General features: G+C 41.1%; 1 protein-coding gene across 4 annotated transcripts in view; it reads left to right on the forward strand.

Moving 5' to 3' along the window:
* gnptab (N-acetylglucosamine-1-phosphate transferase subunits alpha and beta) overlaps nt 1-25,962 on the forward strand; it is a 159,110-nt gene that overhangs the window by 9,270 nt on the left and 123,878 nt on the right. For 3 of the 4 annotated variants that reach the window (XM_068050151.1, XM_068050153.1, XM_068050152.1), the window contains exons 3-8: nt 315-400; nt 8,916-9,035; nt 10,513-10,551; nt 13,382-13,587; nt 14,751-14,815; nt 19,265-19,399. In XM_068050151.1, the coding sequence (XP_067906252.1) occupies nt 315-400; nt 8,916-9,035; nt 10,513-10,551; nt 13,382-13,587; nt 14,751-14,815; nt 19,265-19,399 (651 nt within the window). The remainder of the gene's footprint in view (nt 1-314; nt 401-8,915; nt 9,036-10,512; nt 10,552-13,381; nt 13,588-14,750; nt 14,816-19,264; nt 19,400-25,962) is intronic. The other variant, XM_068050154.1, reaches the window with a different exon arrangement.

Here is a 25,962-nt window from a genome sequence, read left to right on the forward strand (position 1 = left end):
TTTACAATTTTGAGTTCTTTCCAGGCATTTGTGTTCCATATAGATTTGTTGAGTCTGGAATATAATCTATTCATTTTAACCTGTTTTTGCAACAGCTGTAACCAGTTCTTTAAACTTGAGTAACACTGGGTAACCAATTACAGCTCAGGAAATATTTAATTCATTACCCATGTGTCTAGTAAGGTTAAACTTTGGTCCATTAGGACTTTTCTCTTATTAAGATGACATTGAACTGTACTAGAAAATGTTTTGTGTGTTAATGAACAAACAAAAAACTCTAAAATTTATTTTTTTAATTCAATTATTCTTTCAAGGTTGTCCTGGAATGGAGCCGGGACCAATATCATGTCATGTTTGATTCCTATCGTGACAATGTAGCTGGAAAATCTTTCCAAAATAGGTAAAATACAGTTATTTTCAGGTACTAAATTGATTGCTGATTTAGAACATTGCAGATTGCAAATGCATAGGCCAAGCTTGTTACAACCTGCTTTTTTAAATTCATTCATGGGATGGGTGCTTGAGGGGGTCTCAATTCTGTAAATCTGTTTGATCTTTCTTGTCTATTTTAGGTAATGTGTTTGTTACGAACATACGAATTAGGAGCAGGAGTAGGTCACTCGGCCCCTCGAGCCTGCTCCTCCATTCAATAAGTTCATGGCTGATCTGATTGTAATCTTGACTCCACATTCCGGCCTACCCCCGATAACCTTTCACCCCCTTGCTTATCAAGAATCTATCTACATCTGCCTTAAACATATTCACTCTGCTTCCACCGCCTTTTGAGGAAGAGTATTCCAAAGACTGACATTCCTCTGAGAGAAAAAATTTCTCCTCATCTCTGTCTTATATGGGCAACCCCTTATTTTTAAATAGTGACCTAGTTCTAGATTCTCCAAAAAGGGGAAACATCCTTTCCACATCTATCCTCTCAAGACCCCTCAGAATCTTATATATTTCAATCAAGTCGCCTCTTACTCTTCTAAACTCCACTGGATACAAGCCTAGCCTGTCCAACCTTTCCTCGTATGACAACCTGCCCATTCCAGGTATTAGTCTAGAAAACCTTCCCTGAACTGCTTCCAATGCATTTATATCCTTCTTTAAATAAGGAGATCAGTACTGTGCACAGCACTCCAAATGTGGTCTCACCAATGCCCTGTATAACTGAAGCATAACCTCCCTACTTTTGTATTCAATTCCCCTCGCCATAAACAATAACATTCTATTAGCTTTCCTAATTACTTGCTGCACCTGCATACTAACCTTTTGAGATTCATGCACTAGGACACCCAGATCCCTCTGCATCTCAGAGCTCTGCAATCTCTCACCATTTGGATAATATGCATTTTCATTCTTCTTGCCAAAGTGGACAATTTCACATTTTCCCACATTATATTCCATTTGCTCACTCACTTAACCTGTCTATATCCCTTTGTAGCCTCCTTATGTCCTCTCCATAACTTTTCTACCTATCTTTGTGTCATCAGCAAATTCAGCAACCATACCTTCGGTCCCTTCTTCAAGTCATTTATATAAATTGTAAAAGGTTGAGACCCCAGCTCTGATCCCTGTGGCACACCACTCGTCGCATCTTGCCAACCAGGAAATGACCCACTTATGCCTACTCTCTGTTTCCTGTTAGCCAGCCAATCCTCTATCCATGCCAATACATTGCCCCCTACACCATGAGCTTTTATTTTCCGCAATAACCTTTAATGTGGTGCCTTATCAGATGCCTTCTGGAAATCTAAGTACAGGATATCCACTGGTTCCCCTTTATCTACAGCACATGTTACTTCTTCAAAGACCTCTAATAAATTGGTTAAACCTGATTTCCTTTTCACAAAACCATGTTGACTGTCTTATTATCTTGAATTTTTCTAAGTGCCCTACTATAACGTCTTTGATAGTGTTACGACCAGATGAGGAAGGGGTCTCAGGCTCCCCTTTCACCCCTTCTCTGGTTTGACTGCAAGAGGGGTTTTTTTTATCACAGTAATTTAGCTTACCAACTCAGTGAGCACTTGCTCACTGTTCCTCTAATTATAATTGTAAATGAACCAATTAGACAGATTTTCTTGAGTTTAAACAAGAAAAATGTAAGTTTATTAACCTTATCACTTTAAACCAGTTAAAATTGCTAAAATATGCGATGCATCCACACTCACATTTATCCGAGAGAGAGACACACAAATAGATGCAGAAGGGAAAAAAAGAGTTGGGAGGTTGAAGTAAAGTCCGTAATAAATGGAATTCAAATACTGAGATTCACTATCCTTAATTGAAGTTAAAGTCGTGAAGTCCTTGCTGGGTCACGCACAATTCGGGCTTGCTTCTCTGGTTCCAGAAGGGCGAAGAGAGGCTTTATCCATCCTTTTGGTTGTTACCTGTGAGAGTCTGTAGATTTGAGGTTGTGTTGCAGCCAAGGCTGCCCTGGGACTTTGCTGGAGAGGGAGACAGGAGAGAGAGATGTTCCTTCCTTGGAGTTCAGTTATTGTCTTTTTCTGAGGCACAATTCACAAATTGAGAGCTACACAGGCAGGTATGTCATGTGATCACCTCTTTGTTTGAAAACAAAAGTTTCTGGAAGGTTTTTTGAAATTCAGAGTTCTTCAGTCATACTTGGTGGGGGGTTGGCTCTTTCAAAGTCAAAGGGTGTTGAGGGCTTTTGACAAAAACCATCCTAGGTAATTGAGTCAGAGTATATCCCTATTGTTCTAGCTAGACTGGGTAATTACCCTGTCTCCCAGCCGGCCTTTGGCTTCTCATATGCAAATTATGCATGGCCGTCTTTAGCTATTCTGTTCTGCTTTTTAAGAGTTATTTGTAATAATGTCCAGCAAAAAGTCTCAGGCAAAATTTCATACAGCAAAATTAATATTTTTCCATTTGGCATGTGGGTTTTCTGTCACAAATAGCTTCTAACATTTTCCCTAAAACAGATGTTAAGTTAGCTGTAGTTTCCTGCTTTCTGTCTCCTCCCTTTTTGAATAAAGGAGTTACATTTGCTATTTTCCAATCTAATGGAACCTTCCCTGAATCTAGGGAATTTTGAAAAATTAAATCCAACGCATCAACCGTCTCACTAGCCACTTCTTTTAGGACCCTAGGATGAAGTCCATCAGGACCCAGGGACTTGTCAGCCCACAGCTGCAACAATTTACTCAGTACCACTTCCCTGATGTTTGCAATTTTCTTGAGTTCCTCCCTCCCTTCCATTAATTGATTTACAGCTATTTCTGGGATGCTACTTGCATCCACTATAATGAAGACCGATGCAAAATACCTGTTCAATGCATCTGCCATCTCCTTATTAATTCCCCAGACTCACTTTCTATAGGACCAATGCTCACTTTGTTAACTTTTTTTTTAAATAGCTATAGAAACTTTTACTTTCTGTTTTTATATTTTTAGCTAGGTTTCTCTCATACTCTAATTTTTCTCTCCTTATCAATCTTTTAGTCGTTCTTTGCTGTTTTTTATATTCTTCTTCTGACCTGCCTCCCATCTTTGCGCAATTATCGGCTTTTTCTTTAAGTTTGATAGTTAACTTTTTAGTTAATTATGGATGGTGGGTCCTCCCCTTGGAATTTTCCTTTCTTGTTGGGATGTATCTTCTGTGTATTATGAAAGATCCCCTTAAATGGCTGCCACTGCATCTCTATTGACCTATCCCTTAACCTAATTTACCAGATCACTTTAGCCAGCCCTGCCTTCATGCCCTCATAATTGCCCTTGTTTAAGTTTAAAATACTAGTCTTGGACCTATTCTTCTCTCCCTCAAACGGAATGTAAAATTCAATCATATTAATTCAATCGCTGAAAATTTCCCAATGTAAGGGAAAACAACAACTTTATACTGTATGAGGAAAGAGTGATTCTGCGATTGGACATCATTTGCTAAGTAATCCTCTGTGTTAAGAATTACACCGACAACCAATTTAAGATTGCCAGTAGGGCTCGCAGTGTGGCGCATTTGCGCATACTGCAAGATACAGATATTAAAACACATTTGTTCTTTGCAGACAGAAAGAACATGTACAAACATTGTGCCTGTTTCAGCTAAACAAAATAAGTGTTGGCCATTCGCTAGTTCATTCCTCAGGGCAGTGCCTTGACCAATCAGAGTCAAGCTGCCTAGTATTAAATTTCAAACAAAGCCTAGCAGTTAACTGTCAGTCACCGTAAACTGGTGCATTGTCCATGGCAACGCCTCTGCCAATCAGAGTTCATTTGCCAATCAATCAGCACTCTCTTCTCATACAGCATAAAGTTGTTTTCCCTTACATTGGTATTCTTGGGGATTGTCCTGATGAGTGCGAGACGAAAAGCTTCAACAACATGTCTCTATTTTCAGCAATACTCAAGTTCTGTACTACCAAGCGACTATTCATATTATGATTGCTGCTACCTAGAGGCGCCTTCACTATGAGGTCATTAACTAATCCTGTCTCGTTGCATAATACCAGGTCTAGTATAGTCTGCTTTCTGGTTGGCTCCGGAAAGTGCTGTTCTAAGAAACTATCCTGAAAACATTCGATGAGCTCATCGTCTAGGCTATCTTTGCCCATCTGATTCTTCCAGTCTATATGTAGATTAAAAATCCCCCATGATTATCGCCTTACCTTTCTGACAAGCACCCATTATTTCTTCTGTTATACTCTGTCCTACTGTGTAGTTACTGTTAGGGGGCTGGTACGCTACTCCCATGAGTGACTTCTTACCTTTATCATTTCTCATCTCTACCCAAACCGCTTCTACATCCTGGTTTCCTGAACTTGGGTCATCCCTCTCTATTGCGCTAATACCATAATTAATTAACAGAGCCACCCCTCCACCATTTCCTAGCTTCCTGTACTTCCTAAATTTCATGTACCCTTCAATATTCAGGTCCCAATTTATGTCATCATGAAGCCATATCTCTGTAATGGCTATCAGATCATATTGATATATTTCTATTTGCGTTATCGGTTCATCTGTCTTGTTTCAAATGCTACTTGCATTCAGATATAGACCCTTTAGTTTTGTCCTTTTGTTATTTTTGTAACCTCTAACCTTGACTGCTGATTTACCCTTAAATTTGTACTCTCCATCCTTTCCTGTCACGGTCTGTTTATCATTTCCCATATTAATACCTTTCTCTCTTGCCTTGTCGCTGCGCTTTGATTTACCGCATCTTCCCGAATTTGATCCCTTGCTCCACTATTTAGTTTAAAACCCTCTTTACTTTCCTAGTTATGTGGCTCGCTAAAACACTGGTCTCAGCATGGTTCAGGTGTAGACCGTCCCAACGGTACAGCCCCCATTTCCCCCAGTACTGATGCCAGTGCCCCACGAACTGTAACCCACTTCTACCACGCCAGTCTTTGAACCACGCATTCATTTCTCTAATTTTATTTGCTCTATGCCAATTTTCATGTGGCTGAAGTAATAATCCAGAGATTGTTACCTTTGAGGTTTGGCATATTTTGGTGGCTAGGTCCTCATACTGACTATGCAGAACCTGCTTCCTTGTCCTGCCTATGTCATTGGTACCTACATGGATCAGGTTGACTGGATCCTCTCCCTCCCATTGTAAGTTCCTGTCCAGCCCCGAGAAGATGTCCTGAACTCTGGCATTGGGTAGGCAACACTGCCTTCTGGACTCTTGTTCTTTGATGCAGAGAACAGTGTCAATCCCCCTCACTATACTGTCCACTACTACCACTACATTCCTTTTTGCTCTAAAATAAGAGCAAAATACTGCAGATGCTGGAAATCTGAAATAAAAATAGAAAGTGCTGGAATTACTCAACAGGTCAGGCAGCATCTGTGGAGAGAGAAACAGCGTTAATGTTTCAGGTCTGTGACCTTTCGTCAGAACTGTTAAACGTTAACTCTGTTTCTTTCTCCACAGATGTTGCCTGACCTGCTGAGTAATTCCAGCACTTTCTGTTTTTATTCATTTTTGCTCCCTCCTCTTGAATGGCTTCCTGTACCACGGTGCCATAGTCAGTTAGCTCATCCACCCTACAGCCCCCACTCTCATCCAAGAAAGCTGAAAGAACCTCAGACCTGTTGGACAATCACAATGGCTGAGGCTGCTGCATTCCTGCCCTCTGGGTCCCCTTATCTGCCTCAGCTGCAGTTACACTCTCCTATCCCTGACCACTGACCAAATCAGAAGACTAAGGGGTGTGACCGCCTCCTGGTACAAAGTGTCCAGGTAACTTTCCCCTCCCTGATGCATCGCAGTCTCTTTAGTTCGGCCTCCAACTCAATGACTCTGAGTCTAAGCTCCTGGAGCTGCAAACACTTACTGCAGACGTGTTTGCCCTGGATCTCACTGGCATCCTGGAGCTCCCACATGCTGCAGCAGTGACGCATCACCTGTCCTGCCATCCTTAATGTGTTTTAATTAACAACTTAATTATTTTATTCAGTTATTTATTTTTATTTTCCATATATATTGTTAACCTTACTACCAGTTCCTGTACTATTCTAAACTGTAGGAATAGAATAGGCCTTAACCACTTATCAGATACTGACCAAACAGCAAGCTTCTTCCCCTGTAGTAGAGTAAGAAATGAATCCTATAGGGCGAAAAAGTTAGAAAAAGCAAAGGAACACCTCCTTCCTCAACCTGCCGACCTCCCAGCACTCTGTTCATGTCGCACTCAGTCCCTTTTTTAACAATCTAATTAGTAACCTGTTTAAACTATCAATTTTAATTAATACCTCTAGTCCAGCTCTCTGTTTATACTCTTATTTACAACACTTACTGTTGTAAATATCACTACCCAATTAAATATTTTTAATTTCCCAGGTCCTAATTTGAACCAGTATACCCCCTGCTGGTTTCTCTCACTGTATGATAAATTATAAATCTGCCCTACATTTTAGTTTATATACTAATGAATCGATCAAGTCTTATTTCATATTGGATTGGCTTAGATTAAATTAAAAGCTTACCGGTATACTCACCCGGCTGGCTTTCTGTTTCCCTGCTCTGTCTGTTGATTGTGACGTCACTCTGATGTCATGTTTCGATTGTTTTTCTCCCACTCTGTTCCCGCTGCTCTCTTTCTGGCCTCCGACCCTTTGGCATGCTTTTAAATTTCCGCTCTGCTCCTGCTGCGTGTTCTCCGTTAGGTTTATTAGGTGATTAAGCCATTGAGAGGGCACACCAGTTTGTTTGCCACTGAAAATAATGCACTTTCAGAAATCATGATGTCCAGGTAAAAATGCAGCTTGTTCAGTGGGAATGTGTGCAGGGAAGTGAACATATACTTTTGGGCATCAATGCTGATATGGTATGAATTGGAACTTTAAAAGAAAGATTTGCATTTATATAGTGGCTTTTATGACTTTGATTTCCCAAAACGCTTTACAGTCAATGAAGTACTTTTGAAGTCATTGTTGTGATGTAGGAAACATGACAGCCAATTAGCACACAGCAAAGTCCCACAAACTGTAAAGTTGTACAGACCAGATAAGCTGTGTTTGTGATGTTGGTTGAAGGATCAATATTGGCCAAGGCACCTAGGAGAACTCCCTTGCTCTTCAAAATAACATCATGGATCTTTTACATCCACTGGGGAGAGAATTTGGTGACTTGTTTTAGTGTCCATTGTCACTATATGTGTCGTATAAATTGGCAGGCTTGGAGACCATGTGGGTGGTGGGTACAGAAAAAAAGTTCACAGTTCAAATGGAGTTTGTGGAAGAATGTTTCCCCTGGCTGGGGGGTGTGTAGAACCAGAGGACACAGTCACAGGTTAAGAAGTAGGCCATTTTGGACTGAGATGAGGAGGAATTTCTTCACTTGGAGGGTGGTGAATCTTTGGAATTCTCTACCCCAGAGGGCGTGGAGGTTCAGTCATTTTATGTTCAAGCCAGAGAGCGATATATTTCTGGCAGCTTTTGATAGTGCAACCACTGGGTGGCGTGGTACTGGCACATGCGCAAATGCAGCTTCATTGACAAAACCATCACTGACTGTGACGTGTCAGGCAGCTGCCAGTAATAAAAATGGCGCTGCTCAAATTGACACAAAAAACAAATTGAACCCAAACCCCCTCACCCCTCAATGGCCATGATCGCTGCCTCCACACTCCCCTCCTCCCCCCCCCACCCACTCCCCTCAACAGTACCCTGCTCCCTTTTGTGATCGTCGCTTCTTTTCCCCGTTCCCTCCTGTGATCGCCACCTCAGTCATCGCATTCAGTTTCCCTATCCCTCCCACGATCGCTGCTTCTCTTCCCCGCTTCCTCCTGTGTCCGCCTTCTCACTGCCCTGACTGCTTGCCGCTGATCCCGCCGCTTGCTCGCCACCCAGCGAAGTAGCGGGGAGAGCGAGTGGGCTGCTAGCGGCGTGGCGGAAAGCAAATGGCGGGATAGAGCAGCGTGCAGGCAGCCGCGGGAGAGAATGGCAGGAGGGAGTGGGGAAGGGAAGTGACGATTGAGGCATCAATTGCGTGAGGGAGCAGGGAAGAGAAGCGGCGATTGCAGCTATTGAGGGATGAAGCAGCACTTTGACATCATTGCATGATGACGTTGACGTGCTCGTGCGCAGTCCCATACTGGCAAGTTGGCAAATGGTCTGATGCACTGATGACTTCGGCAATCGCTCTGCGCTGTCAGGGAGCACTCCATATGTTTCTAGATATTGAAGATATCAAGGGATATAGGGATAGTGAAGGAAAATGGCATTGAGGTAGAAGATTAGCCATGAGCTGGTTGAATGGTGGAACAGGCTGGAGGGACTGGATGGCCTGCTCCTGCTCCTATTTCCTATGTTCTACTTCAACATACTTGACAAATGTGCTCATATTCAAATTAACCGCAAGTTGCAATATCCTCTGCAAGTATAAATGCAGATTATTGGAGTGGAGTAAGAATTAACTATTTTAATACCACGTTTGTATATAATAGGTTATGTCTACCAATGCCGATTGATGTGGTGTATACGTGGGTGAACGGTACAGACCCAGGTTTGCTAAACGAACTACATGAAGTAAGAGAACAGATGAAGAAAGACCAGCGTACACTGAAGTATGTTTTTCCTTCAACCTTTTAATTTTTTTTAGACAGTAGCGTGCAGATTTTGGTTTTCCTTCCTTTCACTGCCCAAGCTTCTGTACTAATCTGAGATCGGTTATGTTAGTCTAGTGGTTATGTTACTGCATTAGTAATCCAGGAGGCTTGGATAAATAATCCCGAGCTCGCAGCTTCAAATCCTAACAGTCTGAGAATTTCAATTCCGTTTGAAATAAATAAATAATATGGAAATTTTTTCAAAACTGTTCGTTGAAGAGGCCATAATACTGTTGGATTGTTGTAAAAAAAAACAACTGGTTCACTAATGACCCTTAGAGAAGAAAACCTGCTGTCTTTACCCATTCTGTGCCTATATGTGACTCCACACCAACCTGATTGACTCATAACTGTACTCCAAAGTGGCCTAGCCAGCTATGCGAGGGCAACACTTGCCAGCAGCATCTGAATCCTGCATTAAAAAGATCAGCTCGTAGTAGGTATTGTTAAAGCTGAATCAGATCAAATCTAATCCCTTAGGATAAATAGTAGTACATTTTTTTTCAACTGAGGCAGTTAAGTTCAAGTGGCAGAGAGCCCAGACTTTGGATTTATGATTGTTTAGGGAATATTTTTCTTTAGGGTCAGCATGAATGCCCATAACTAAAGAGGGATGCAAATCTGGCGGAAGGACTCCCATTTTATACTGAAAAAATATACCTGCCAAAATATGTTTTTTTGGTTGGGGGTGGTGGGGGTGGGGGGTGGAAATCCAAATCTTTGACTTTCTGTGCATAAGGTCAGATCTTGGTCCAGGACATCATTGATTGGGAATAGTCATAATTCTCAGCAGCTGTACTGGAAGCAACTAAAGGTATGGCTTTAGAATGGCCTGAGTGTAGATGTCAGAATACCCAGCCAGTAACGAGGCTTTCACAGGATCAAATGGCTCTAGATCTGCTCTTAAGCTACTTCTTGCTGTAGTACAGCTTTGGGATGTATGGTGCTACTCCCTGCTGATGATGTCACAAAACATCCTAGGATGGAACAAGACCATATCGCATATCTCCTTTTAGCTAAGAATTCTTGATTTCAGCAAAAGATGACACCAGATTTTGTTAATCAATTTCTTTCAGATAACTTTGACTAATGGTGTTAACCTTGCCATCACGTAGAAGTAGAACACTTGTGTAAAGTACTTGTGCTGTATATAAAGTGCAAATAATCAATCACTGCTATGAAAATATGTACCAATTGTCAATGTAGAGGTGGATTATGTAGCAGTAATCCTCATCAGTTTCACATTTTCTAATATGATTTTAAGAATGTTTCAGATTAATTGCAAATCTAAGAGTATCATTTATGATAGTTTTTCATGACACAAACTGAGTACCGAATCTATGGTGTGTGACTGGTCCTGGTCTCATCTACCATAATGGTTTTAACTTAATAGTCATTTTTTTTTATATTACTGAATACGCACTTTTTTTTTTAGGGAAAGTCTAGGAAATGCCACAGAAGCCACTAAGGAAAGGTAATTAACTCATACTCAATGCTAAACTGCTTTACAATTCACCTTTGAAATGTTTACTGCGAGTTGCATGTTGTTGCTTTACAACTGGTTTACAGTATGCTGGCATTTTTAGCACAGTGCAAGTTTAATATTTTGTGGATAGGTATGGGAGGTAATCAACTTGATTGAATGACAATTGCCGTTTCCAGTTTTGATGGATCCTGGTCTTTGGCTGAGAGGATTGATAGGTTATTGGAAATGGCTATGATTTTAGTGTTTTCTATTCTGTGACACATTGGAAAGCAAGAGTGTCCAAACATTTTTCTAGTAAGCTACCAGGTTACTTATTGTGGAGACTTCTGTGCTACAAAAAAAAACAATTTCAGTACAGAACACTGAATTCAAGAAAATTTTAATACTTTATTATCTTTAATCTTTATTTGCAATAGTACCTGCAATAAGAATGTTACTTAAAAATGTATAATTTTTCAAAATGCGTTTCATGTATTTGCACAGAAGGATGATATTTCATAAGATAAATTTTTTTAAATCTTTAAATTGTCAATTTGTGACTATTACTTAAATAGTGTTATGACAGAGGCAGGAGGAGTGCACTGTTAATTCAGTCCCACTTCTCCACAGGTCACAGCAATAAATTTTCCTACTTACCAAAACAGCCATTTAGATACTGTATTTGCCCCAGAATAAAGCACACCAACCAGGTTTCTTTAAACAACAAAATTATCCATTTATTATAAAACCAAGTCTTAACCAATAATGAAGTAAATATATATGTGAATCGAAATATTAAAGCCCCGTATTATTATCCTAACCATCATGCGCACACACATACATCCAAAAATCCGGTTAACTGGGAAAAAAAGGATTTTTGTTTACATCTGTTTAAAAGGAATAAAAGGAATATTAAAAAAAACTGCGATGATCTGGAAGGAGGTTCTTTGGTTTGGTGAGGTGTCCCAAAGTCGAATAGTTGGATTCAACTCAAAGTCTTTCCAGGCAAGGTTGATGAACAGTCTGTGTTGGGTAGGCATTCAAAGAAATTCAATTGTAGAAGGCTTCACATAGGTCTTCCATCAGGGGTGTAGCAACAGGTGTCATTTCTCACATTTGATGCAAAAGTCGTTTTTAAAGATACAAGGTTTCTGCAAATTCAGGGTTTCTTCAAATAAATGCAGGAAGCAGCAGTGTACATCATACAGGCCTTTGCTTTTCCAGAGCAGGGATTCTTTAAAGAGAGGTAATAGCTTTCTGTTCTTTCTTTTGAACTCCTGGCAGGTCCATCTCCAATTCTCATTGCCTGCTTTTGTCCAAACCCACTGGCTTTTAAAGTTCAAAATGAACTAAAATTTTCCATAAACAAGTCACATGGCCACCATAAAGCAATCCTTTGTCACTTGCTTGTAAACATCTGTCCCTTTAGGTCAGAAAACAAGCCCCCAGTTGGGTTCTTTGTAAACAGGTATTTTCCAGTAACTGTTTACATTCTACTCTCAGGTCAAACTCAATCCCAAACATTTTTTTTAAAAAAACCCCACAAAGTTCAGCCATCTCCAGATGATTCAATGAAATCCTTTTCAGTTTAAATAAATATAGAATCCCAAGTTTTAATCCAAAATATGGAAATCCTCGTAACAATATACAGTTGAGCAGGCTGTCTGCAATGAAAGGCAGTTACGGCATATTACACCAGGAATGTGACTTATGGTTTCCACCTTCTGCATGGCAAAAATGGGCCCTAAAGTTGCTTGGTTTTGGAGAGGGAGGTTTTGTTCCTACCTTAGGTAAAAGCTGGGAGAATTTGCATTTTCTGTTTTGGAAGAAAACCATGAAGATCAAGTAAACCATGAAGATCCGGGTGCTCCGGTTTCCTCCCACCGCCAAAGACTTGCAGGTGATAGGTAAATTGGCTGTTATAAATTGCCCCTAGTGTAGGTAGGTGGTAGGGCATATGGGATTACTGTAGGGTTAGTATAATTGGGTGGTTGTTGGTTGGCACAGACTCGGTGGGCCGAAGGGCCTGTTTCAGTGCTGTATCTCTAAATTAAAAAATAAAATAAAGAATAAATTACTTTATTAACTGATTGTGCTTTTGAGGCACAGGATCTAGATATCTGCAGGGCACAGGAGGTCTTTGTATGGTTTGGTGAATCTGGGGTTGAGGAGGGAAGTTTCCTGTTGGGGTGGGGGGGGGGTGTTGTAGTTTAATAATCGCCTTAATTTGGAGGTTTGTGATTTTCCAAGCCCTTTTTGGGGGGAGGCAGAGTGGGATAGAGAAGTGAGCATCTCATGTTTCTTCCATGAGGATTGTTGGGTGTGTTGATGTCTACAGTGTGTGAAGAGGCTTGTTAACTATATTGAGAACCCTTACGACAGTGTTAATGTAATGTGTCCATGCTGGCCAAGTTGTCTGCTGAGGAATCTTTGTTATAGCCTTGGGCAGCCTTGTTTTAGTATTCTGCATCTTTCTGCCTTGGGATGGGTTGGTTTACCTGGGCAGGCTGTCTTGATGCTGGCCTCTGTGTGTTTGGGGATCACGAGTGTGTTGCTGTCATCTTGAGAGCCTATAGGGTGCTGCTGTGGAGATGGAATTATCTGTGCAGTAGGCTGTCTTACTGGCTTGATTGCAATAGGAATGTGAAATATTAAGTTGGTTGGAGAAAGGATTGAATAAAAATTGTCTGCTTCTAAACTAATTTAACAGTAGTTACAAATGTTTTTATTAAAACTGAAGAGACTAAAGCATTGAGCATGGAGTAGTAAATGTCTTTTATTACTGATTGGAGCTTTCTATGTGAACAACATTATATAAATTCAGGTTTTTTGATTACAGTGAGAAGCAGCCGGAATGCTTGTTGTCACAATGTGTAAAGGGGCCATTGATTGTTTTGGATCCGAGTTTACCAGCAAACATAACAGTCAAGGAACTGCCTTCACTCTACCCTTACTTTCGTGCTGTAAAACATGTATTACAGATACCAAAGCTGAAAAACCCATCATCCAATATTACTGTAATTATGTTTGATAATCAAAAAGAAGGTAAGTGTAAATGGCTTTAAACTACATGTATGGTTAAAATAAAAAGTTCTGGTTTAATTTGGTGAAAAACTGTTCCTTATTCTGCCATGAACATGCTCTCTGGACAAATGCTTTGTCTTTTACTACAACTATTACCTCTCCCTTTGCATTTTGTTCCATTACGCCTTTGTCATTTAATCACTCCCGCCTCTACCCTATCACAGACCTTCCCTTTTGTTCTTCCTCTCCTTCCGCCCTTATAATGGTATAAAACCCATCATATTTTTACCTTACTTTGGTTCTGAAGAAGTCATTTCTGGCTCGAAATATTAGCTGTTTCTCTCTCCATAGATGCTGCCAGACCTGCTGAGTATTTCCAGCACTCTGTTTATGTTTCAGATTTCCAGCATCCGCAATATTTTGCTTTTATGAAAAAATTCTAATGTTTATAAAAGCTATAAATCAAACACATAGGGGACATAATATAAAAGTTCCAGTTCTGATGAAAGATCACAGACCTGAAACGTTAACTCTGTTTCTCTCTCCACAGATGCTGCCATACCTGCTGAGTATTTCCAGCACTTTCTGTTATATAGGGGGCATAGATGCAAGATTAAATGGAAGAGATTTAGGACAGTGCAGGAGAAACCTTTTTTTATACTGAGTTTTGAAACTGGCACGCATTTGAACGAGATGTTAAGCTGAGGCTGCATTTGCCTGTTGTAAAGGATTCCATGAAAGTATTAACAGATAATTAGAAAGTTCTCCTGGAGACCTGGCCAATATTCTTCCCTCAACCAATAGCACAAAAAAACCAGATGAACAGATTATTCAATTCACTGTTTTTGTGGGATCTTGCTTTTGTACGATTGGCTACATAACAGCAGTGACTGAATTTCAAGAATGATTTGTGTGAATTGTATTCAGTTTATACGGAACTGTAGTTTGTTACTTTCTATATTATGTCACATCTTTTGACCTATGAAACTCAAATTAGGTGATCAACCTCCTGATAGAAGTGCATGTGTTGCAGTGAACTGAATTATTCTTTAAAATAGTTCCTTTGTGTATATACATCATGGAATCCTTGCTTTGTCCTGAAGTAAAATCGATAAAGGGGTCACAGAGATTTGAAACATACAATCAGTAAATCTGCGATATAACAATTAAACATTTTCTTTTAGTGGATGATACACTTGCAGCAATACAAAAGCAAAATGATAAACGACTGGCATGGAGAGGCTATCTGGTAGGTTTTTGTATTTCATATTATGCTTATGTTATCATTGACTAACAAGCAAATATTCACATACTTAAATGTTTGAAATGAGTTAATGCTGATTTAACATTAGGGTTACTGATTTCCTAAGACATTTAGTCAGTGTTTGATATTTATAAATGCTGGACTACTTTTGTAACCTAGTAGTTGTGCTGTAACATTGCTCAAGCTGATAAGCTACCTGCAGTGCAGTTTTTGATGTTTAGCATGGTCTCAAGCCTAAATGCAACATCTATTGCTACAATATGATCACCTCTACAGGGAAACTATGGTTAGGTAATCAATGTGGTCACCATTGCCAAGCTCCCATGAAACAGGGCTCTGATATCAATTTCCCAAAGCACATGATTATCTCCTTGGGCAGGGGACTCTAGGAAACTGATGTTAGAGTTCAAGGGGGAATACTCTGCATATGAGATATACATGAAGGTGGTTATGCAGGGCTTTGTCTAAAGCCCAAAAACCTTTAGCTGCTTCATCAATAACCTACCTTCCTTCCTTGATAAGGTCAGGAGTGAGGCTGTTTGAAGATTTCACAGCTCCATTCACAAAATTCCTGAGCTTCCTTCCTACCAGCACTTTGGGTGTACCTACACCCCAAGGACTGCAACGGTTCAAGAAGGCAGCTCACCACCACCTTCTCAAGGGCAATTAGGGATGGGCAATAAATGCTGGCCTAGCCAGCAACGGCCACATCCCATTAACGAATTTTTAAAAAATGAAATAGCTCATGCTGGCTTAAAATAGGACCTGAGCGAGATCCAGGAATGTGCTAACCAGTGATGGTTAACATTTGTGCCACACAATTAGCAAATAATGACCATCTCCAACAAATGAAAGCACAACCACCTTCCCCTGACCAGCAATGGCTATGCTATCAAGTACATTGCTATCAACATCGTGGGGGTCACCGTTGACCGATTCCCTTATCAGCTCCTCAGCAATGGGAGTCTGATCTTGTAATGTCTCCCTTATACAGCATCATTACAGGGGCTCAGGTCCAATCATAAATTGTTATCTACATGGATTGCAGGCCAGTTGATCAGTTATACCAGAGCAACATTTCTTTCAAGAGTGACTGTTGACAATGTGGCTGGCCTGCATCATTGGTGACATCATAATAACCAACAACGATGTCCAGCGACTGTTGATATTGAGACACACGTGGGTTATACAGTATTAAATGGGAGTGAATCGTTCCCTTTGATCCACTGTGTACTGTAAATGCTTTGCTCTATCACAGCCCAATAGTCACTGTAGACAGCAGATTAATGTGTCCTATCAAACACTCCCAGGGCAGGTAGAAAAAAAAACGTAGATAGAGCAAAGCTCTCTCTACACTGTCCCATCCGACACTCCCAGAGCAGATACAGCACTGATTACATACAGAATAAAGTTCCCTCCACCATGTCCCATCAAACACTCCCTGGGCAGATGCAGCATGGTTAAAAACAGAGTAAAGCTCCCTCTACACTGGCCCATCAGACACTCCCAGAGCAGATACAGCACTGATTACATACAGAATAAAGTTCCCTCCACCATGTCCCATCAAACACTCCCTGGGCAGATGCAGCATGGTTAAAAACAGAGTAAAGCTCCCTCCACACTGTCCCATGAAACATTCCCACGTTAGGTACAGCACCGGTTAGATACAGAGTAAAGCTCCCTCTACACTGTCCCATCAAACACTCCCAGGGCAGGTACAGCACCAGTTAGATACTGAGTTAGATACACTGTACCATAAAAAAACTAAAAAGGCATTTAGAATGTTGGTTTTGATCTCGAGGGGTCTGGAATACAGAGTGTGGTAGTTATCTTCCAGCTGTACAGAGTTCTGGTTAGACCCCAGTGGAATACTGCATTCAGTTCTGGGTACTGCACCTCAAGAAGGACTTTCTGGGAGAACTGCCCTCCTCATCACTACACAATGATATTAGATTTTTTATGTCTGCCTGAAAGGGCAGACCGGGCTCGGTTCAGCATCTCATCCGAAAGACTGCACATCCAACAGTGCAGCACTCCCTTAGTATATACACTGGAGTGTCAGACTAGATTTTGTGTTCTGACCTGAGCCACAAGACTGTAGCTCTTTCAAATGTAGTTATATGCGGCCTGTTTGTTCAGTGCGCATTATATGCGCATTATATTGTGTAAAAATTTATGTGTTTAAACTGCGTCTTACTTATCACAGAACAAGGCATGCATGGTATTTTCCAGGCTGCTGTGTGAAGCTGAGTGGGAGCATTGGCTGACACTCTCCATCCCCATCTCTTCCTCTTGTTCTTGTGTACTCTCACTGCATCACTATCCCTCCCTGTTTCTCTGTTATTCCTTTGCCAGCTCCATCCCTCCTTCTCTCTGTGGAAATGTGGAGCAATCAGTTCAGCCATTAACTTATTGAATGGTGGAGCAGGCTCGAAGGGCCGAGTGGCCTTCTCCTGCTCCTAATTTGTATGTTCGTATGTATGTAAAATGTAGAAACAGGAGCAGGCCATTTAATCCCTCAACCCCATTCCATCATCAGATAGATCATGACTGATCTAAACTCAACTCTATTTACTTGCCTTTGATCCATATCCCTTTATATCCTTGCCGAAATAAAAACCTGTCGATCTCCGTTTTGAACAGTGCAATTGACCCAGTGTTCACAGCCTTTTGGTGGAGAGATGCCAGATTTCCACTACCCTTTGTGTGAAAACTGCTTCTTGATTTCACTGAGTTTATAGTTAACTCGGTCAAAATCCTGAATTTGCTGTCTCATAACATTGTAGGGGTGCCATCACCATAAGGACTGCAACTGATTAAGGGGGCCCACTATCACTTTCTTAGGGCAATAACGTGTGGGCAATAAATTTGGTCTTGTCAATATTGCCACATGCAGTGAGTACGTAAAATACTGTAATGAATGCTTTGATAATGGCTGCCAACCTGCCATTGTAGAAAGGGTCTATTCTTATATATTTTTAATGCCCCTTTAAATTCCAAATGGTTTGTACATATTGGAAAACAATTTTTTTCAGACCCTTGCAGCAGATTATATCTATTCTGCAATATGCTCAGTTGGTGTCCTGATTACATTATTGAGTGTGCCTTGCTGCACTTGGTAAAAATGTATTGTTATTCTGAAGTGTCTTCAAAATTTATTTGTATTCATGTATCGAAGCTTAAAAAAAATCAAACCTAAACCATACTTGCAGTAAAGATCTTAATTGTGTCCACCAACTTTGAGATCTTTGAAATTGTAAGAATCCTTATGACGATTGTCTAAAAATCTGGACCCTAAGAGGGAAGTAAATGTTACCTGAATTTTTTGTAGTTGATATGAGAAATTGCTTTCCCATTCTCCCATTTGTGACAGCATTTTAAAGTATGCAGCATTTTGAAGCATTGAACAGGATCTCACTGCTTGCTGTCTGCGATGCAAAAACAAAAGTGTTCGAAAACGAAAAAAAGTTAGCTGTCTGGTCCTCATTTTATTTTATAGGTAGGATACATTTAGTAAGTTTTCACCAAGTCATTGGGAAGGTCTTTGAAATGTGCAAGTATCAAACATTTCTGGAAAGGGAAGAGATTGAAGGATATGATGAAAAGGTGGGGGGTGGGGGTTGATCTTCAAAAGATTTAGTCGGTTCAGCAATCTTCTGGAGAATGATGTTCATTGTGATGTGTAGTTCTAATATTTTTGACATTTTAATAGCCCTTATGTGGGCAGCTGATAGCATGTAACTGAATATAATGTAAATGCACAGCAGTTATTTGAGACCTTGGTATCTTTTGTTGGATTATATTTGCTCTTTTTTCAATTTGTTTGCAACCTTGGTTAATCTCTGATAACAGTGAAGTCCTTGAGTTATGGGCAGCAGAGTTACTTGTACCAAATAAACACTTGGGTAATTGAATGTGATTGTAGTGTGGGACATTTCCATAGATTGGTATTCAAGAAGCTTGCTTCATTGGAAGAATGGTTTAAATTTGAAGAATTTTGATGTTGATCATAGACTATAATTACTTCAAGGGTATTGTCTTCAAGAAAATATTTTATAAACCTTTGAAGATAGATCTAATTTTGTCATTGTGTGCTGGTTAAATACGTTGGCACAGTTTACGTCACTGTCACGGTTCAGAAACCTTATCCTTTATGCTTTGTCAAGATTGTGCCCCTTTTAAATAAAAATGATTGAACAGAAGTAAATTTCAGAAGCGTGATTAACATAGGCTTTAAAGAGTTTCTGACTTTAAGTTGTATATGGAAGACCTCCTTAACATCTGGTGTTTAAAAGTTGAAGAATTATGTCACCGTGGTTTGATTATTTTTCTGCTTGGCTGAAAGTTTAGGCTTCAACAGATCCCTCAATGTTTCATAACTTTTATGTCCCAGTAACTACCTACAAAATAATGGGAAGTGACTTACTTGTCTAGACCACAGATAAAGAGTCTCCTGGATCAGTCCTAATGCAGAATCTTGCTTTTCTGAGTGGGTTTCCAGCATCATGCAAAGAGGAAGAACAACTTCGAGCCAAACTGCCACCGGTTGTTACTGGCAAAATGAAGCAGGTGAGATTTCTCTAAATTAAATGTTTCGGAATGGTCTGGAAACTGGGCATTGTATAAATGAGATGTGTAACATATTTTCATTTGTTGCAGTTGAAAACCAGACTGCTTCTAATACTATACTCCAGTTGTTGGTAATTGCAAAACAGGACTACTGATATATTTTTAAGCTCAACTCTCTCATAATGTGTCATAGCCACAGGTCAGGAATTGGGAGCAGAATTACTGACCAATAGCAACAACGTATATTTATATAGTGCCTTTAACGCAATAAAACATCCCAAGGTGTTCGCAGGAGCATTATAAAACAAAGTATGACACTGAGCCACAAAAGGAGATATTAGGTCAGATGACCAAAAGCTTGGTCAAAGAGGTAGATTTTAAGGTGTGTCTTAAAGGAGAAAAGTAAGTGGAGAGGTTCAGGGAGGGTATTCCTGAGCTGGGGACCTAGGCAACTGAAGATGTGGCCCCCAACAGTGGAGTGATTAAAATCATGGATGCACAAGAGGCCAGAATTAGAGGAGTGCAGATATCTTGGATGCTTGTGAGGCTGGAGGAGATTAGAAATAAAGAGGGGCGAGGCCATGGTGGGATTTGAAAACAAGGATGAGATTTTAGAATCAAGACATTGCTTGACCAGGAGCCAATGTAAGTCAGCGAGCTCGGGTGATATGGGACTTGGTGCGAGGTAAGACATGGGCAGCAGAGTTTTGGATGATCTCAAGTTTATGGAGGGTAGAATGTGGGAGACCAGCCAGGAGTGCATTGGAATTGTCAAGTCCAGAGTTAACGAAGGCATGAATGAGGGTTTAACAGCAAATGTGCTGATACTGGGGCAAAATCGGGTGATATTAGAGGTGAAAATAGGCGATCTTGGTGATGGCACGAATTTGAGGTCAGGAGCTCATCTCTGGGTGAAATGTGATATGAAGGTTATGAACAGACTGACTTAATCTCTGACTGTTATCAGGGAATGAAAGGGATGGAGTCGTTAGCTAGGGAACGGTGTTTGGAACAGGGACCGAAAAAAATGTCTTCGGTCTTCCCAATATTTAATTGGAGGAAATTTCTGCTTATCCAGTACTAGATGTCGGATAAGCTTTCTGATAATTTAGCAACAGTGGAGGAGTCGAAAGAAGTGGTGGTGAGGTGGAGCTGAATGTTGTCAGCATACATGTGAAAACTAACACTGTCCTTTCGGATCGTGTCGCTGAGGGGCAGCATGGAGATGAGAAATAGGGGGCCAAGGATAGATCCTTGTGGGACACCACAGGTAATGATGCAGGACTTGTACATGATCATCCCGTCCCCACTTTCTGTTTATTTAACTTCCATTCAAATGCTGCTGCTCTCTAAAATATATCCAAACAATTGTGCTGAGGTTCTGCTTTTAGCAAACAAAGATTCTGGCCCTTGACTTTGACTAAGATACAAGATGCTTACTATCTGTGTGGATGAGAACAAGGACTGCAGGGTGTATGGACAAACTTACCATAGCACCATGGTGCAGGAGTCCATTCAAGGAGAGAAAAGGAATGTGGTAGTGATAGGGGACGGTATAGTCAGGGGATAGATACTGTTCTCTGCCGCCACAATCGGGAGTTCCAAAGATTGTGTTGCCTGCCCGGTTCCAGGATTACAAAATTTCTCCTCGGCTGAAAACGAACTTGGAGTTAGAGGATCCAGTTGTTGACCATGTAGGAACAAACGACAGAGGTAGAACTAGGAATGATGTTCTGCTGAGAGAGTTTGAGGAGTTGGGGTCCAAATTAAAACATAAAACCTCAAAGCTAATAATCTCTGGATTGTTATCTGAGCCATGCGCCATTTAGCTTAGGGTCAAACAGATTAGAGAATTAAATGCGTTGCTGAAAGGGGGATGTGGGTGAAGGGGTTTTGATTCATGGGGCACAGGCACCAGTACTGGAGAAAGAGGAAGCTATTCTGTTGAGATGGACTCCACTTAAACCGGGTGGGGAATCAGCGTACTGGCGAATCGTACAACTAGAGTGGGGGATAGGGCTTTAATCTGAAAGGTGGGGGGCAGGGATTAGGTGGAGGAAGATTTAGAAATCTAAAGAGAAAAGTTGCGGCAATAGAGCGGTATGGTGATTTGGGTAAAGACGAGCAGAGTCGGGCAGGAAAGGTAGAGAGATTAACGGTAATAGTTTATCAGTGAATAGCGTCCACGAATAGTATAAAAACAAATTAAAGGCTCTTTATCTGAATGCACCAAGCGTTCATAATAAGATAGGCGAACTGGTAGCACAGATAGAGATAAATGAGTTTGATATAATCACCATTACAGAGGCATGGTTGCAAAGTGACCGAGTTTGGCAAATAAATATTCCAGGATACTCAACATTTTGAAAAGACAAGAAGAATGGCGAAGGAAGAGGAGTAGCCCAGATAGTAAAGGATGACATAAGGACAGTAGTAAGAAAGGATCTTGGCTCAGAAGATCAGGAAATAGAATCAGTATGGGTGGAATAATTGAGGGAGACTTGAATCTTCACATAGGCTGGACAAACCAAATTGGTAAAAGTAGTCTGGAAGATGAATTTGTAGAATGCTTTCATGACAGCTTCTGAGAACAATATATTGTGGAACCAATTAGGGACAAAGCTAATTTAGGTCTAGTATTCTGTAATGAGGCAGGCTTAATTAATCTTATAGTAAGGTATCCGCTTCGAAAAAATGATCATAATACAAATGAATTCCATATTAAGTTTGAGAGTGACATACTCTCAAATCCTAAACTTAATCAAAGGCGATTACATAGATATTGAGAGGAGAGCTGGCTAAGATTTTCCTTAGAGCAGAGAAGGCTGAAGGGGAACATGATTGAGGTATACAAAATTATGAGGGGCTTTGGTAGGTTAGATAGGAGGAAACTTTTTCCCTTAGCGAAGGGGTCAGTAACCAGGGGGCATAAATTTAAGGTAAGGTGCAGGAGGTTTAGAGGGGATTTGAGGAAAAATGTTTTCACCCAGAGGGTGATTGGAATCTGGAACGCACTGCCTGAAGAGGTGGTAGAGGCAGGAACCCTCACAACATTTAGGAAGTATTTAGACGAGCACTTAAAATGTCATAGCATACAAGGCTACAGGGCAAGTGCTGGAAAATGGGATTAGAAAAGTTAGGTGCTTGATGGTCGGCACGGACACGATGTTTCTGTGCTGTATAACTCTATGTCTCGATTGGGTAAATAGACTAAAAGGTATGATGGTAAATAAGCAGTGGGAAACATTTGAAGAAATTATTCAAAATGTTCAACAAAAATACATTCCATTAAAAAAACAAAAATGAGAAAGATCTAGCCATAGCTTATGTAGGAAGTTAAGGACAGTATTAGATTAAAAGAAGAGGTTTATAATATTGCAAAGAATAGTAGTAAACTTGAGGATTGGGAGAGTTTTAGAAAACAGCAAAGGGCAACCAAAACGTTGATAAAAATGCAAAGAACAGAATATGAGAGTAAACTAGGCAAGAATATAAAAACAGTGTATAAGAGCGTTTCCAAGTATTATAAGCTTACAAGCATAGAAAAGCACAATATTATTTAAATGGAGAGAGACTGCAGAATGCTCCGCTTCAGAGGAATCTGGATATCCTTGGACATGAATAACCTATGGCATGCAGGTATAGCAAATAATTAGAAAGGCAATTGGAATGTTGGCCTTTATTGCAAGGGGTTGGAGTATAAAAGTAGGGAAGTCTTGCTAAAACTGTACAGGGCATTGATGAAACTGCACCTAAAATACTGTGTGTAGTTTTGGTCACCTTATTTAACGAGGCATATTCTTGCATTGGAGGCAGTTCAGAGATGGTTCAGTAGATTGATTCCTGGGATAAAGGGGTTGCCTTATGAGGAAAGGTTGAGCAGGTTGGGCCTATACTCATTGGAGTTTAGAAGAATGAGAGGTGATGTTATTGAAACATGAAAGATTCTGAGGGGGCTTGACAGTGTAGATGCCTAGAGGATGTTTTCCATTGTCGGGGAAACTAGAACTAAGGGGCACTGTTTCAAAATAAGGGATCTCCCATTTAAGCTAGAGATGAGGACGACTGTTATCTGGGGTCGTTAATCTTTGGAATTCTCTACCCCAGAGAACAGTGGAGGCTGGGTCGTTGAATATGTTCAAAGCTGAGCTCTATAGATTTTTAATCTATAAGGGAGTAAAGGGTTATGGGAGGTAGGCTGGAAAGTGGAGTTGAGGCCACAATCAGATCAGCCATGATCTTATTGAATGGCGGAGCAGGCTTGAGGGGCCAAGTGGCCTTCTCCTGCTCCTATTTCTTATGTTTTTATGACTACCCAACATCAATGAGGCACCAGAAATGACAAAGGCACATTCTGCCCAGCTGACCCTGTAAAGGTTCTCCTCACTAACATCTGGGCACGTGCCGAAATTGGGAGAGCTGTCCCACAGACTAGTCAAGCAACAGCCTAACGTAATCATACTCAGCGAATCATACTTTAGCCAATCTCCCAGTCTCCTTCATCACCATCCTTCATTATGTCCTGTCTCACCAAAAGTGGCGGCACAGTGGTATACAGTCAGGAGGCAGTGACCCTGGGATTCCTCAACATTAACTCTGGACCACGTGAAGTCTCATGGCATCAGATCAAACATGAACAAGGAAACCTCTTGCTCATTACCCCCTACTGCCTTCCTTCAACTGATGAATCAGCGTTCCATGTTGAACACTACATGGAAGAAAGACTGAGGGTAACAAGGGCACACATTGTACTCCATCAGCAAGAGTAGCTCGATAGCACCACTACTGACCGAGCAGGCCGTGTCCTGGAGGACATAACTGCCAGATGGGCCTGCGGCAGGTGATAAGAAAACTAACAAGAGGGAGAAACCTACTTAGTGTCAGTTACAGCACAGAAGAAGGTCACCAGGCCCGTTGAGTCCATGCCGTCTCTTCATGGAGCTGTGCAGTCAGTCCCATTCCCCGGCTCGATCCCCGTAGCCCTGCAAGTCTATTTCTCTCAGGTGGCCATCCAACTTCCTCTTGAAGTCACTGATCGTCTCCACTTCCACCACCCTTGTGGAGGACTAGTTCCAGGTCATTAGTACCTGCTGCGTAAAAAAGTACTTCCTCCTATAACCCCAGCACCTTTTGCCCAAAGCGTTCAATCTGTGTCCCCTGGTCCTTGTACCATTTGTTAATGGGAACAGTTTTTCCTTGTCTAACTTATCTAAGCCTGTCATAATCTTGTACAGTTCTGTTAAATCTTCCCTCAGTCTCCTTTGTTCTAAAGAGAACAAACCCAGATTTTCCAATCTAACCTTGTAACTAAAATCCCTCATCCCAGGAATCATTCTGGTAAATCTCCTCCATTCCCTCTCTAGGAACCTCACATCCTTCCTGAAGTGTGGTGACCAGAACTGGACGCAATACTCCAGTTGGGACCTAACCAGAGCTTTATAAAGGTTCAGTATAATTTCCCTACTTTTGTACTCAATGCCTCAATTTATGAAGCCCAAGATCCCATATGCTGTATTAACCACTTGACCTTATCCAATTGTTAGGAGTAACCACCTTGTGGATTCCTAGTGGAGACTAAGTCCTGTCGTCATATTGTGGATACCTTCCACTGTGCTGAATGGGATAGATTCAGAACAGCTCTAGCAGAACTGGGCATCCATGAGGCACTGCGGAACATCAGCAGTAGCAGGATTGTATTCAATCTGCAACCTCATAGCCAGGAACATCCCTGATTCTACCATTACCATCAAGCCAGGGGACCAAAAGTGTAGGACAGCATGCCAGGAGCAGCACCAGGCATACCTAAAAATGAGATGGCAACCTGGTGAAGCTGCAATACAGGACTAGATGCATGTTTAATAGTGGAAACAACATGCCGTTGACAGAGCTAAATGATCTCGCAACAAATGGATCAGATCAAAGCTCTGCAGTCCTGCCACACATCCAGTGTGAATGGAGGTGGACAATTAAATAACAAACCAAAGGCGGAAGCTCCACAAACCAGTGGCGGAAGCTCCACAAACATCCCCATCTTCAATGATGGGGGAGCCCAGCACATCAGTGCAAAAGACAAAGCTGAAGCATTTACAACCATCTTCAGCCAGAAGTGCCACGTTGATCCATCTCGGCATCCTTCTGAGGTCCCCAGCATCACAGATGCCAATCTTCAGCCAATTCAGTTTACTGCATGTGATGTCAAGAAATTGCTGAAGGCACTTGATACACCAAAGGCTATGAGTCCTGACAACATCCCAGCTGCAGTACTAGCCGCAATCCTAGCCAAACTGTTCCAATGCACCTACAACGCTGGCATCTACCCGACAATGTGGGAAATTGCCCAGATATGTCCTGTCCACAAAAAGCAGGACAAATCCAATTTGATTCAGCAATAACCTGGTCACCCTTGCTCAGTTTGGATTGTGCCAGGACCACTCAGCTCCAGACCTCATTGCAGCCTTGCTCCAAGCATGGACAAAAGAGCTGAATTCCAGAGGTGAAATGAGAGTGACTGTCCTTGACATCAAGGCAACAGTTGACCAAGTGGCAGCAAGGAGGCCTGGCAA

This window comes from Heterodontus francisci, chromosome 18 (genome assembly GCF_036365525.1).
Source record: "Heterodontus francisci isolate sHetFra1 chromosome 18, sHetFra1.hap1, whole genome shotgun sequence".
Taxonomy (NCBI): domain Eukaryota; kingdom Metazoa; phylum Chordata; class Chondrichthyes; order Heterodontiformes; family Heterodontidae; genus Heterodontus; species Heterodontus francisci.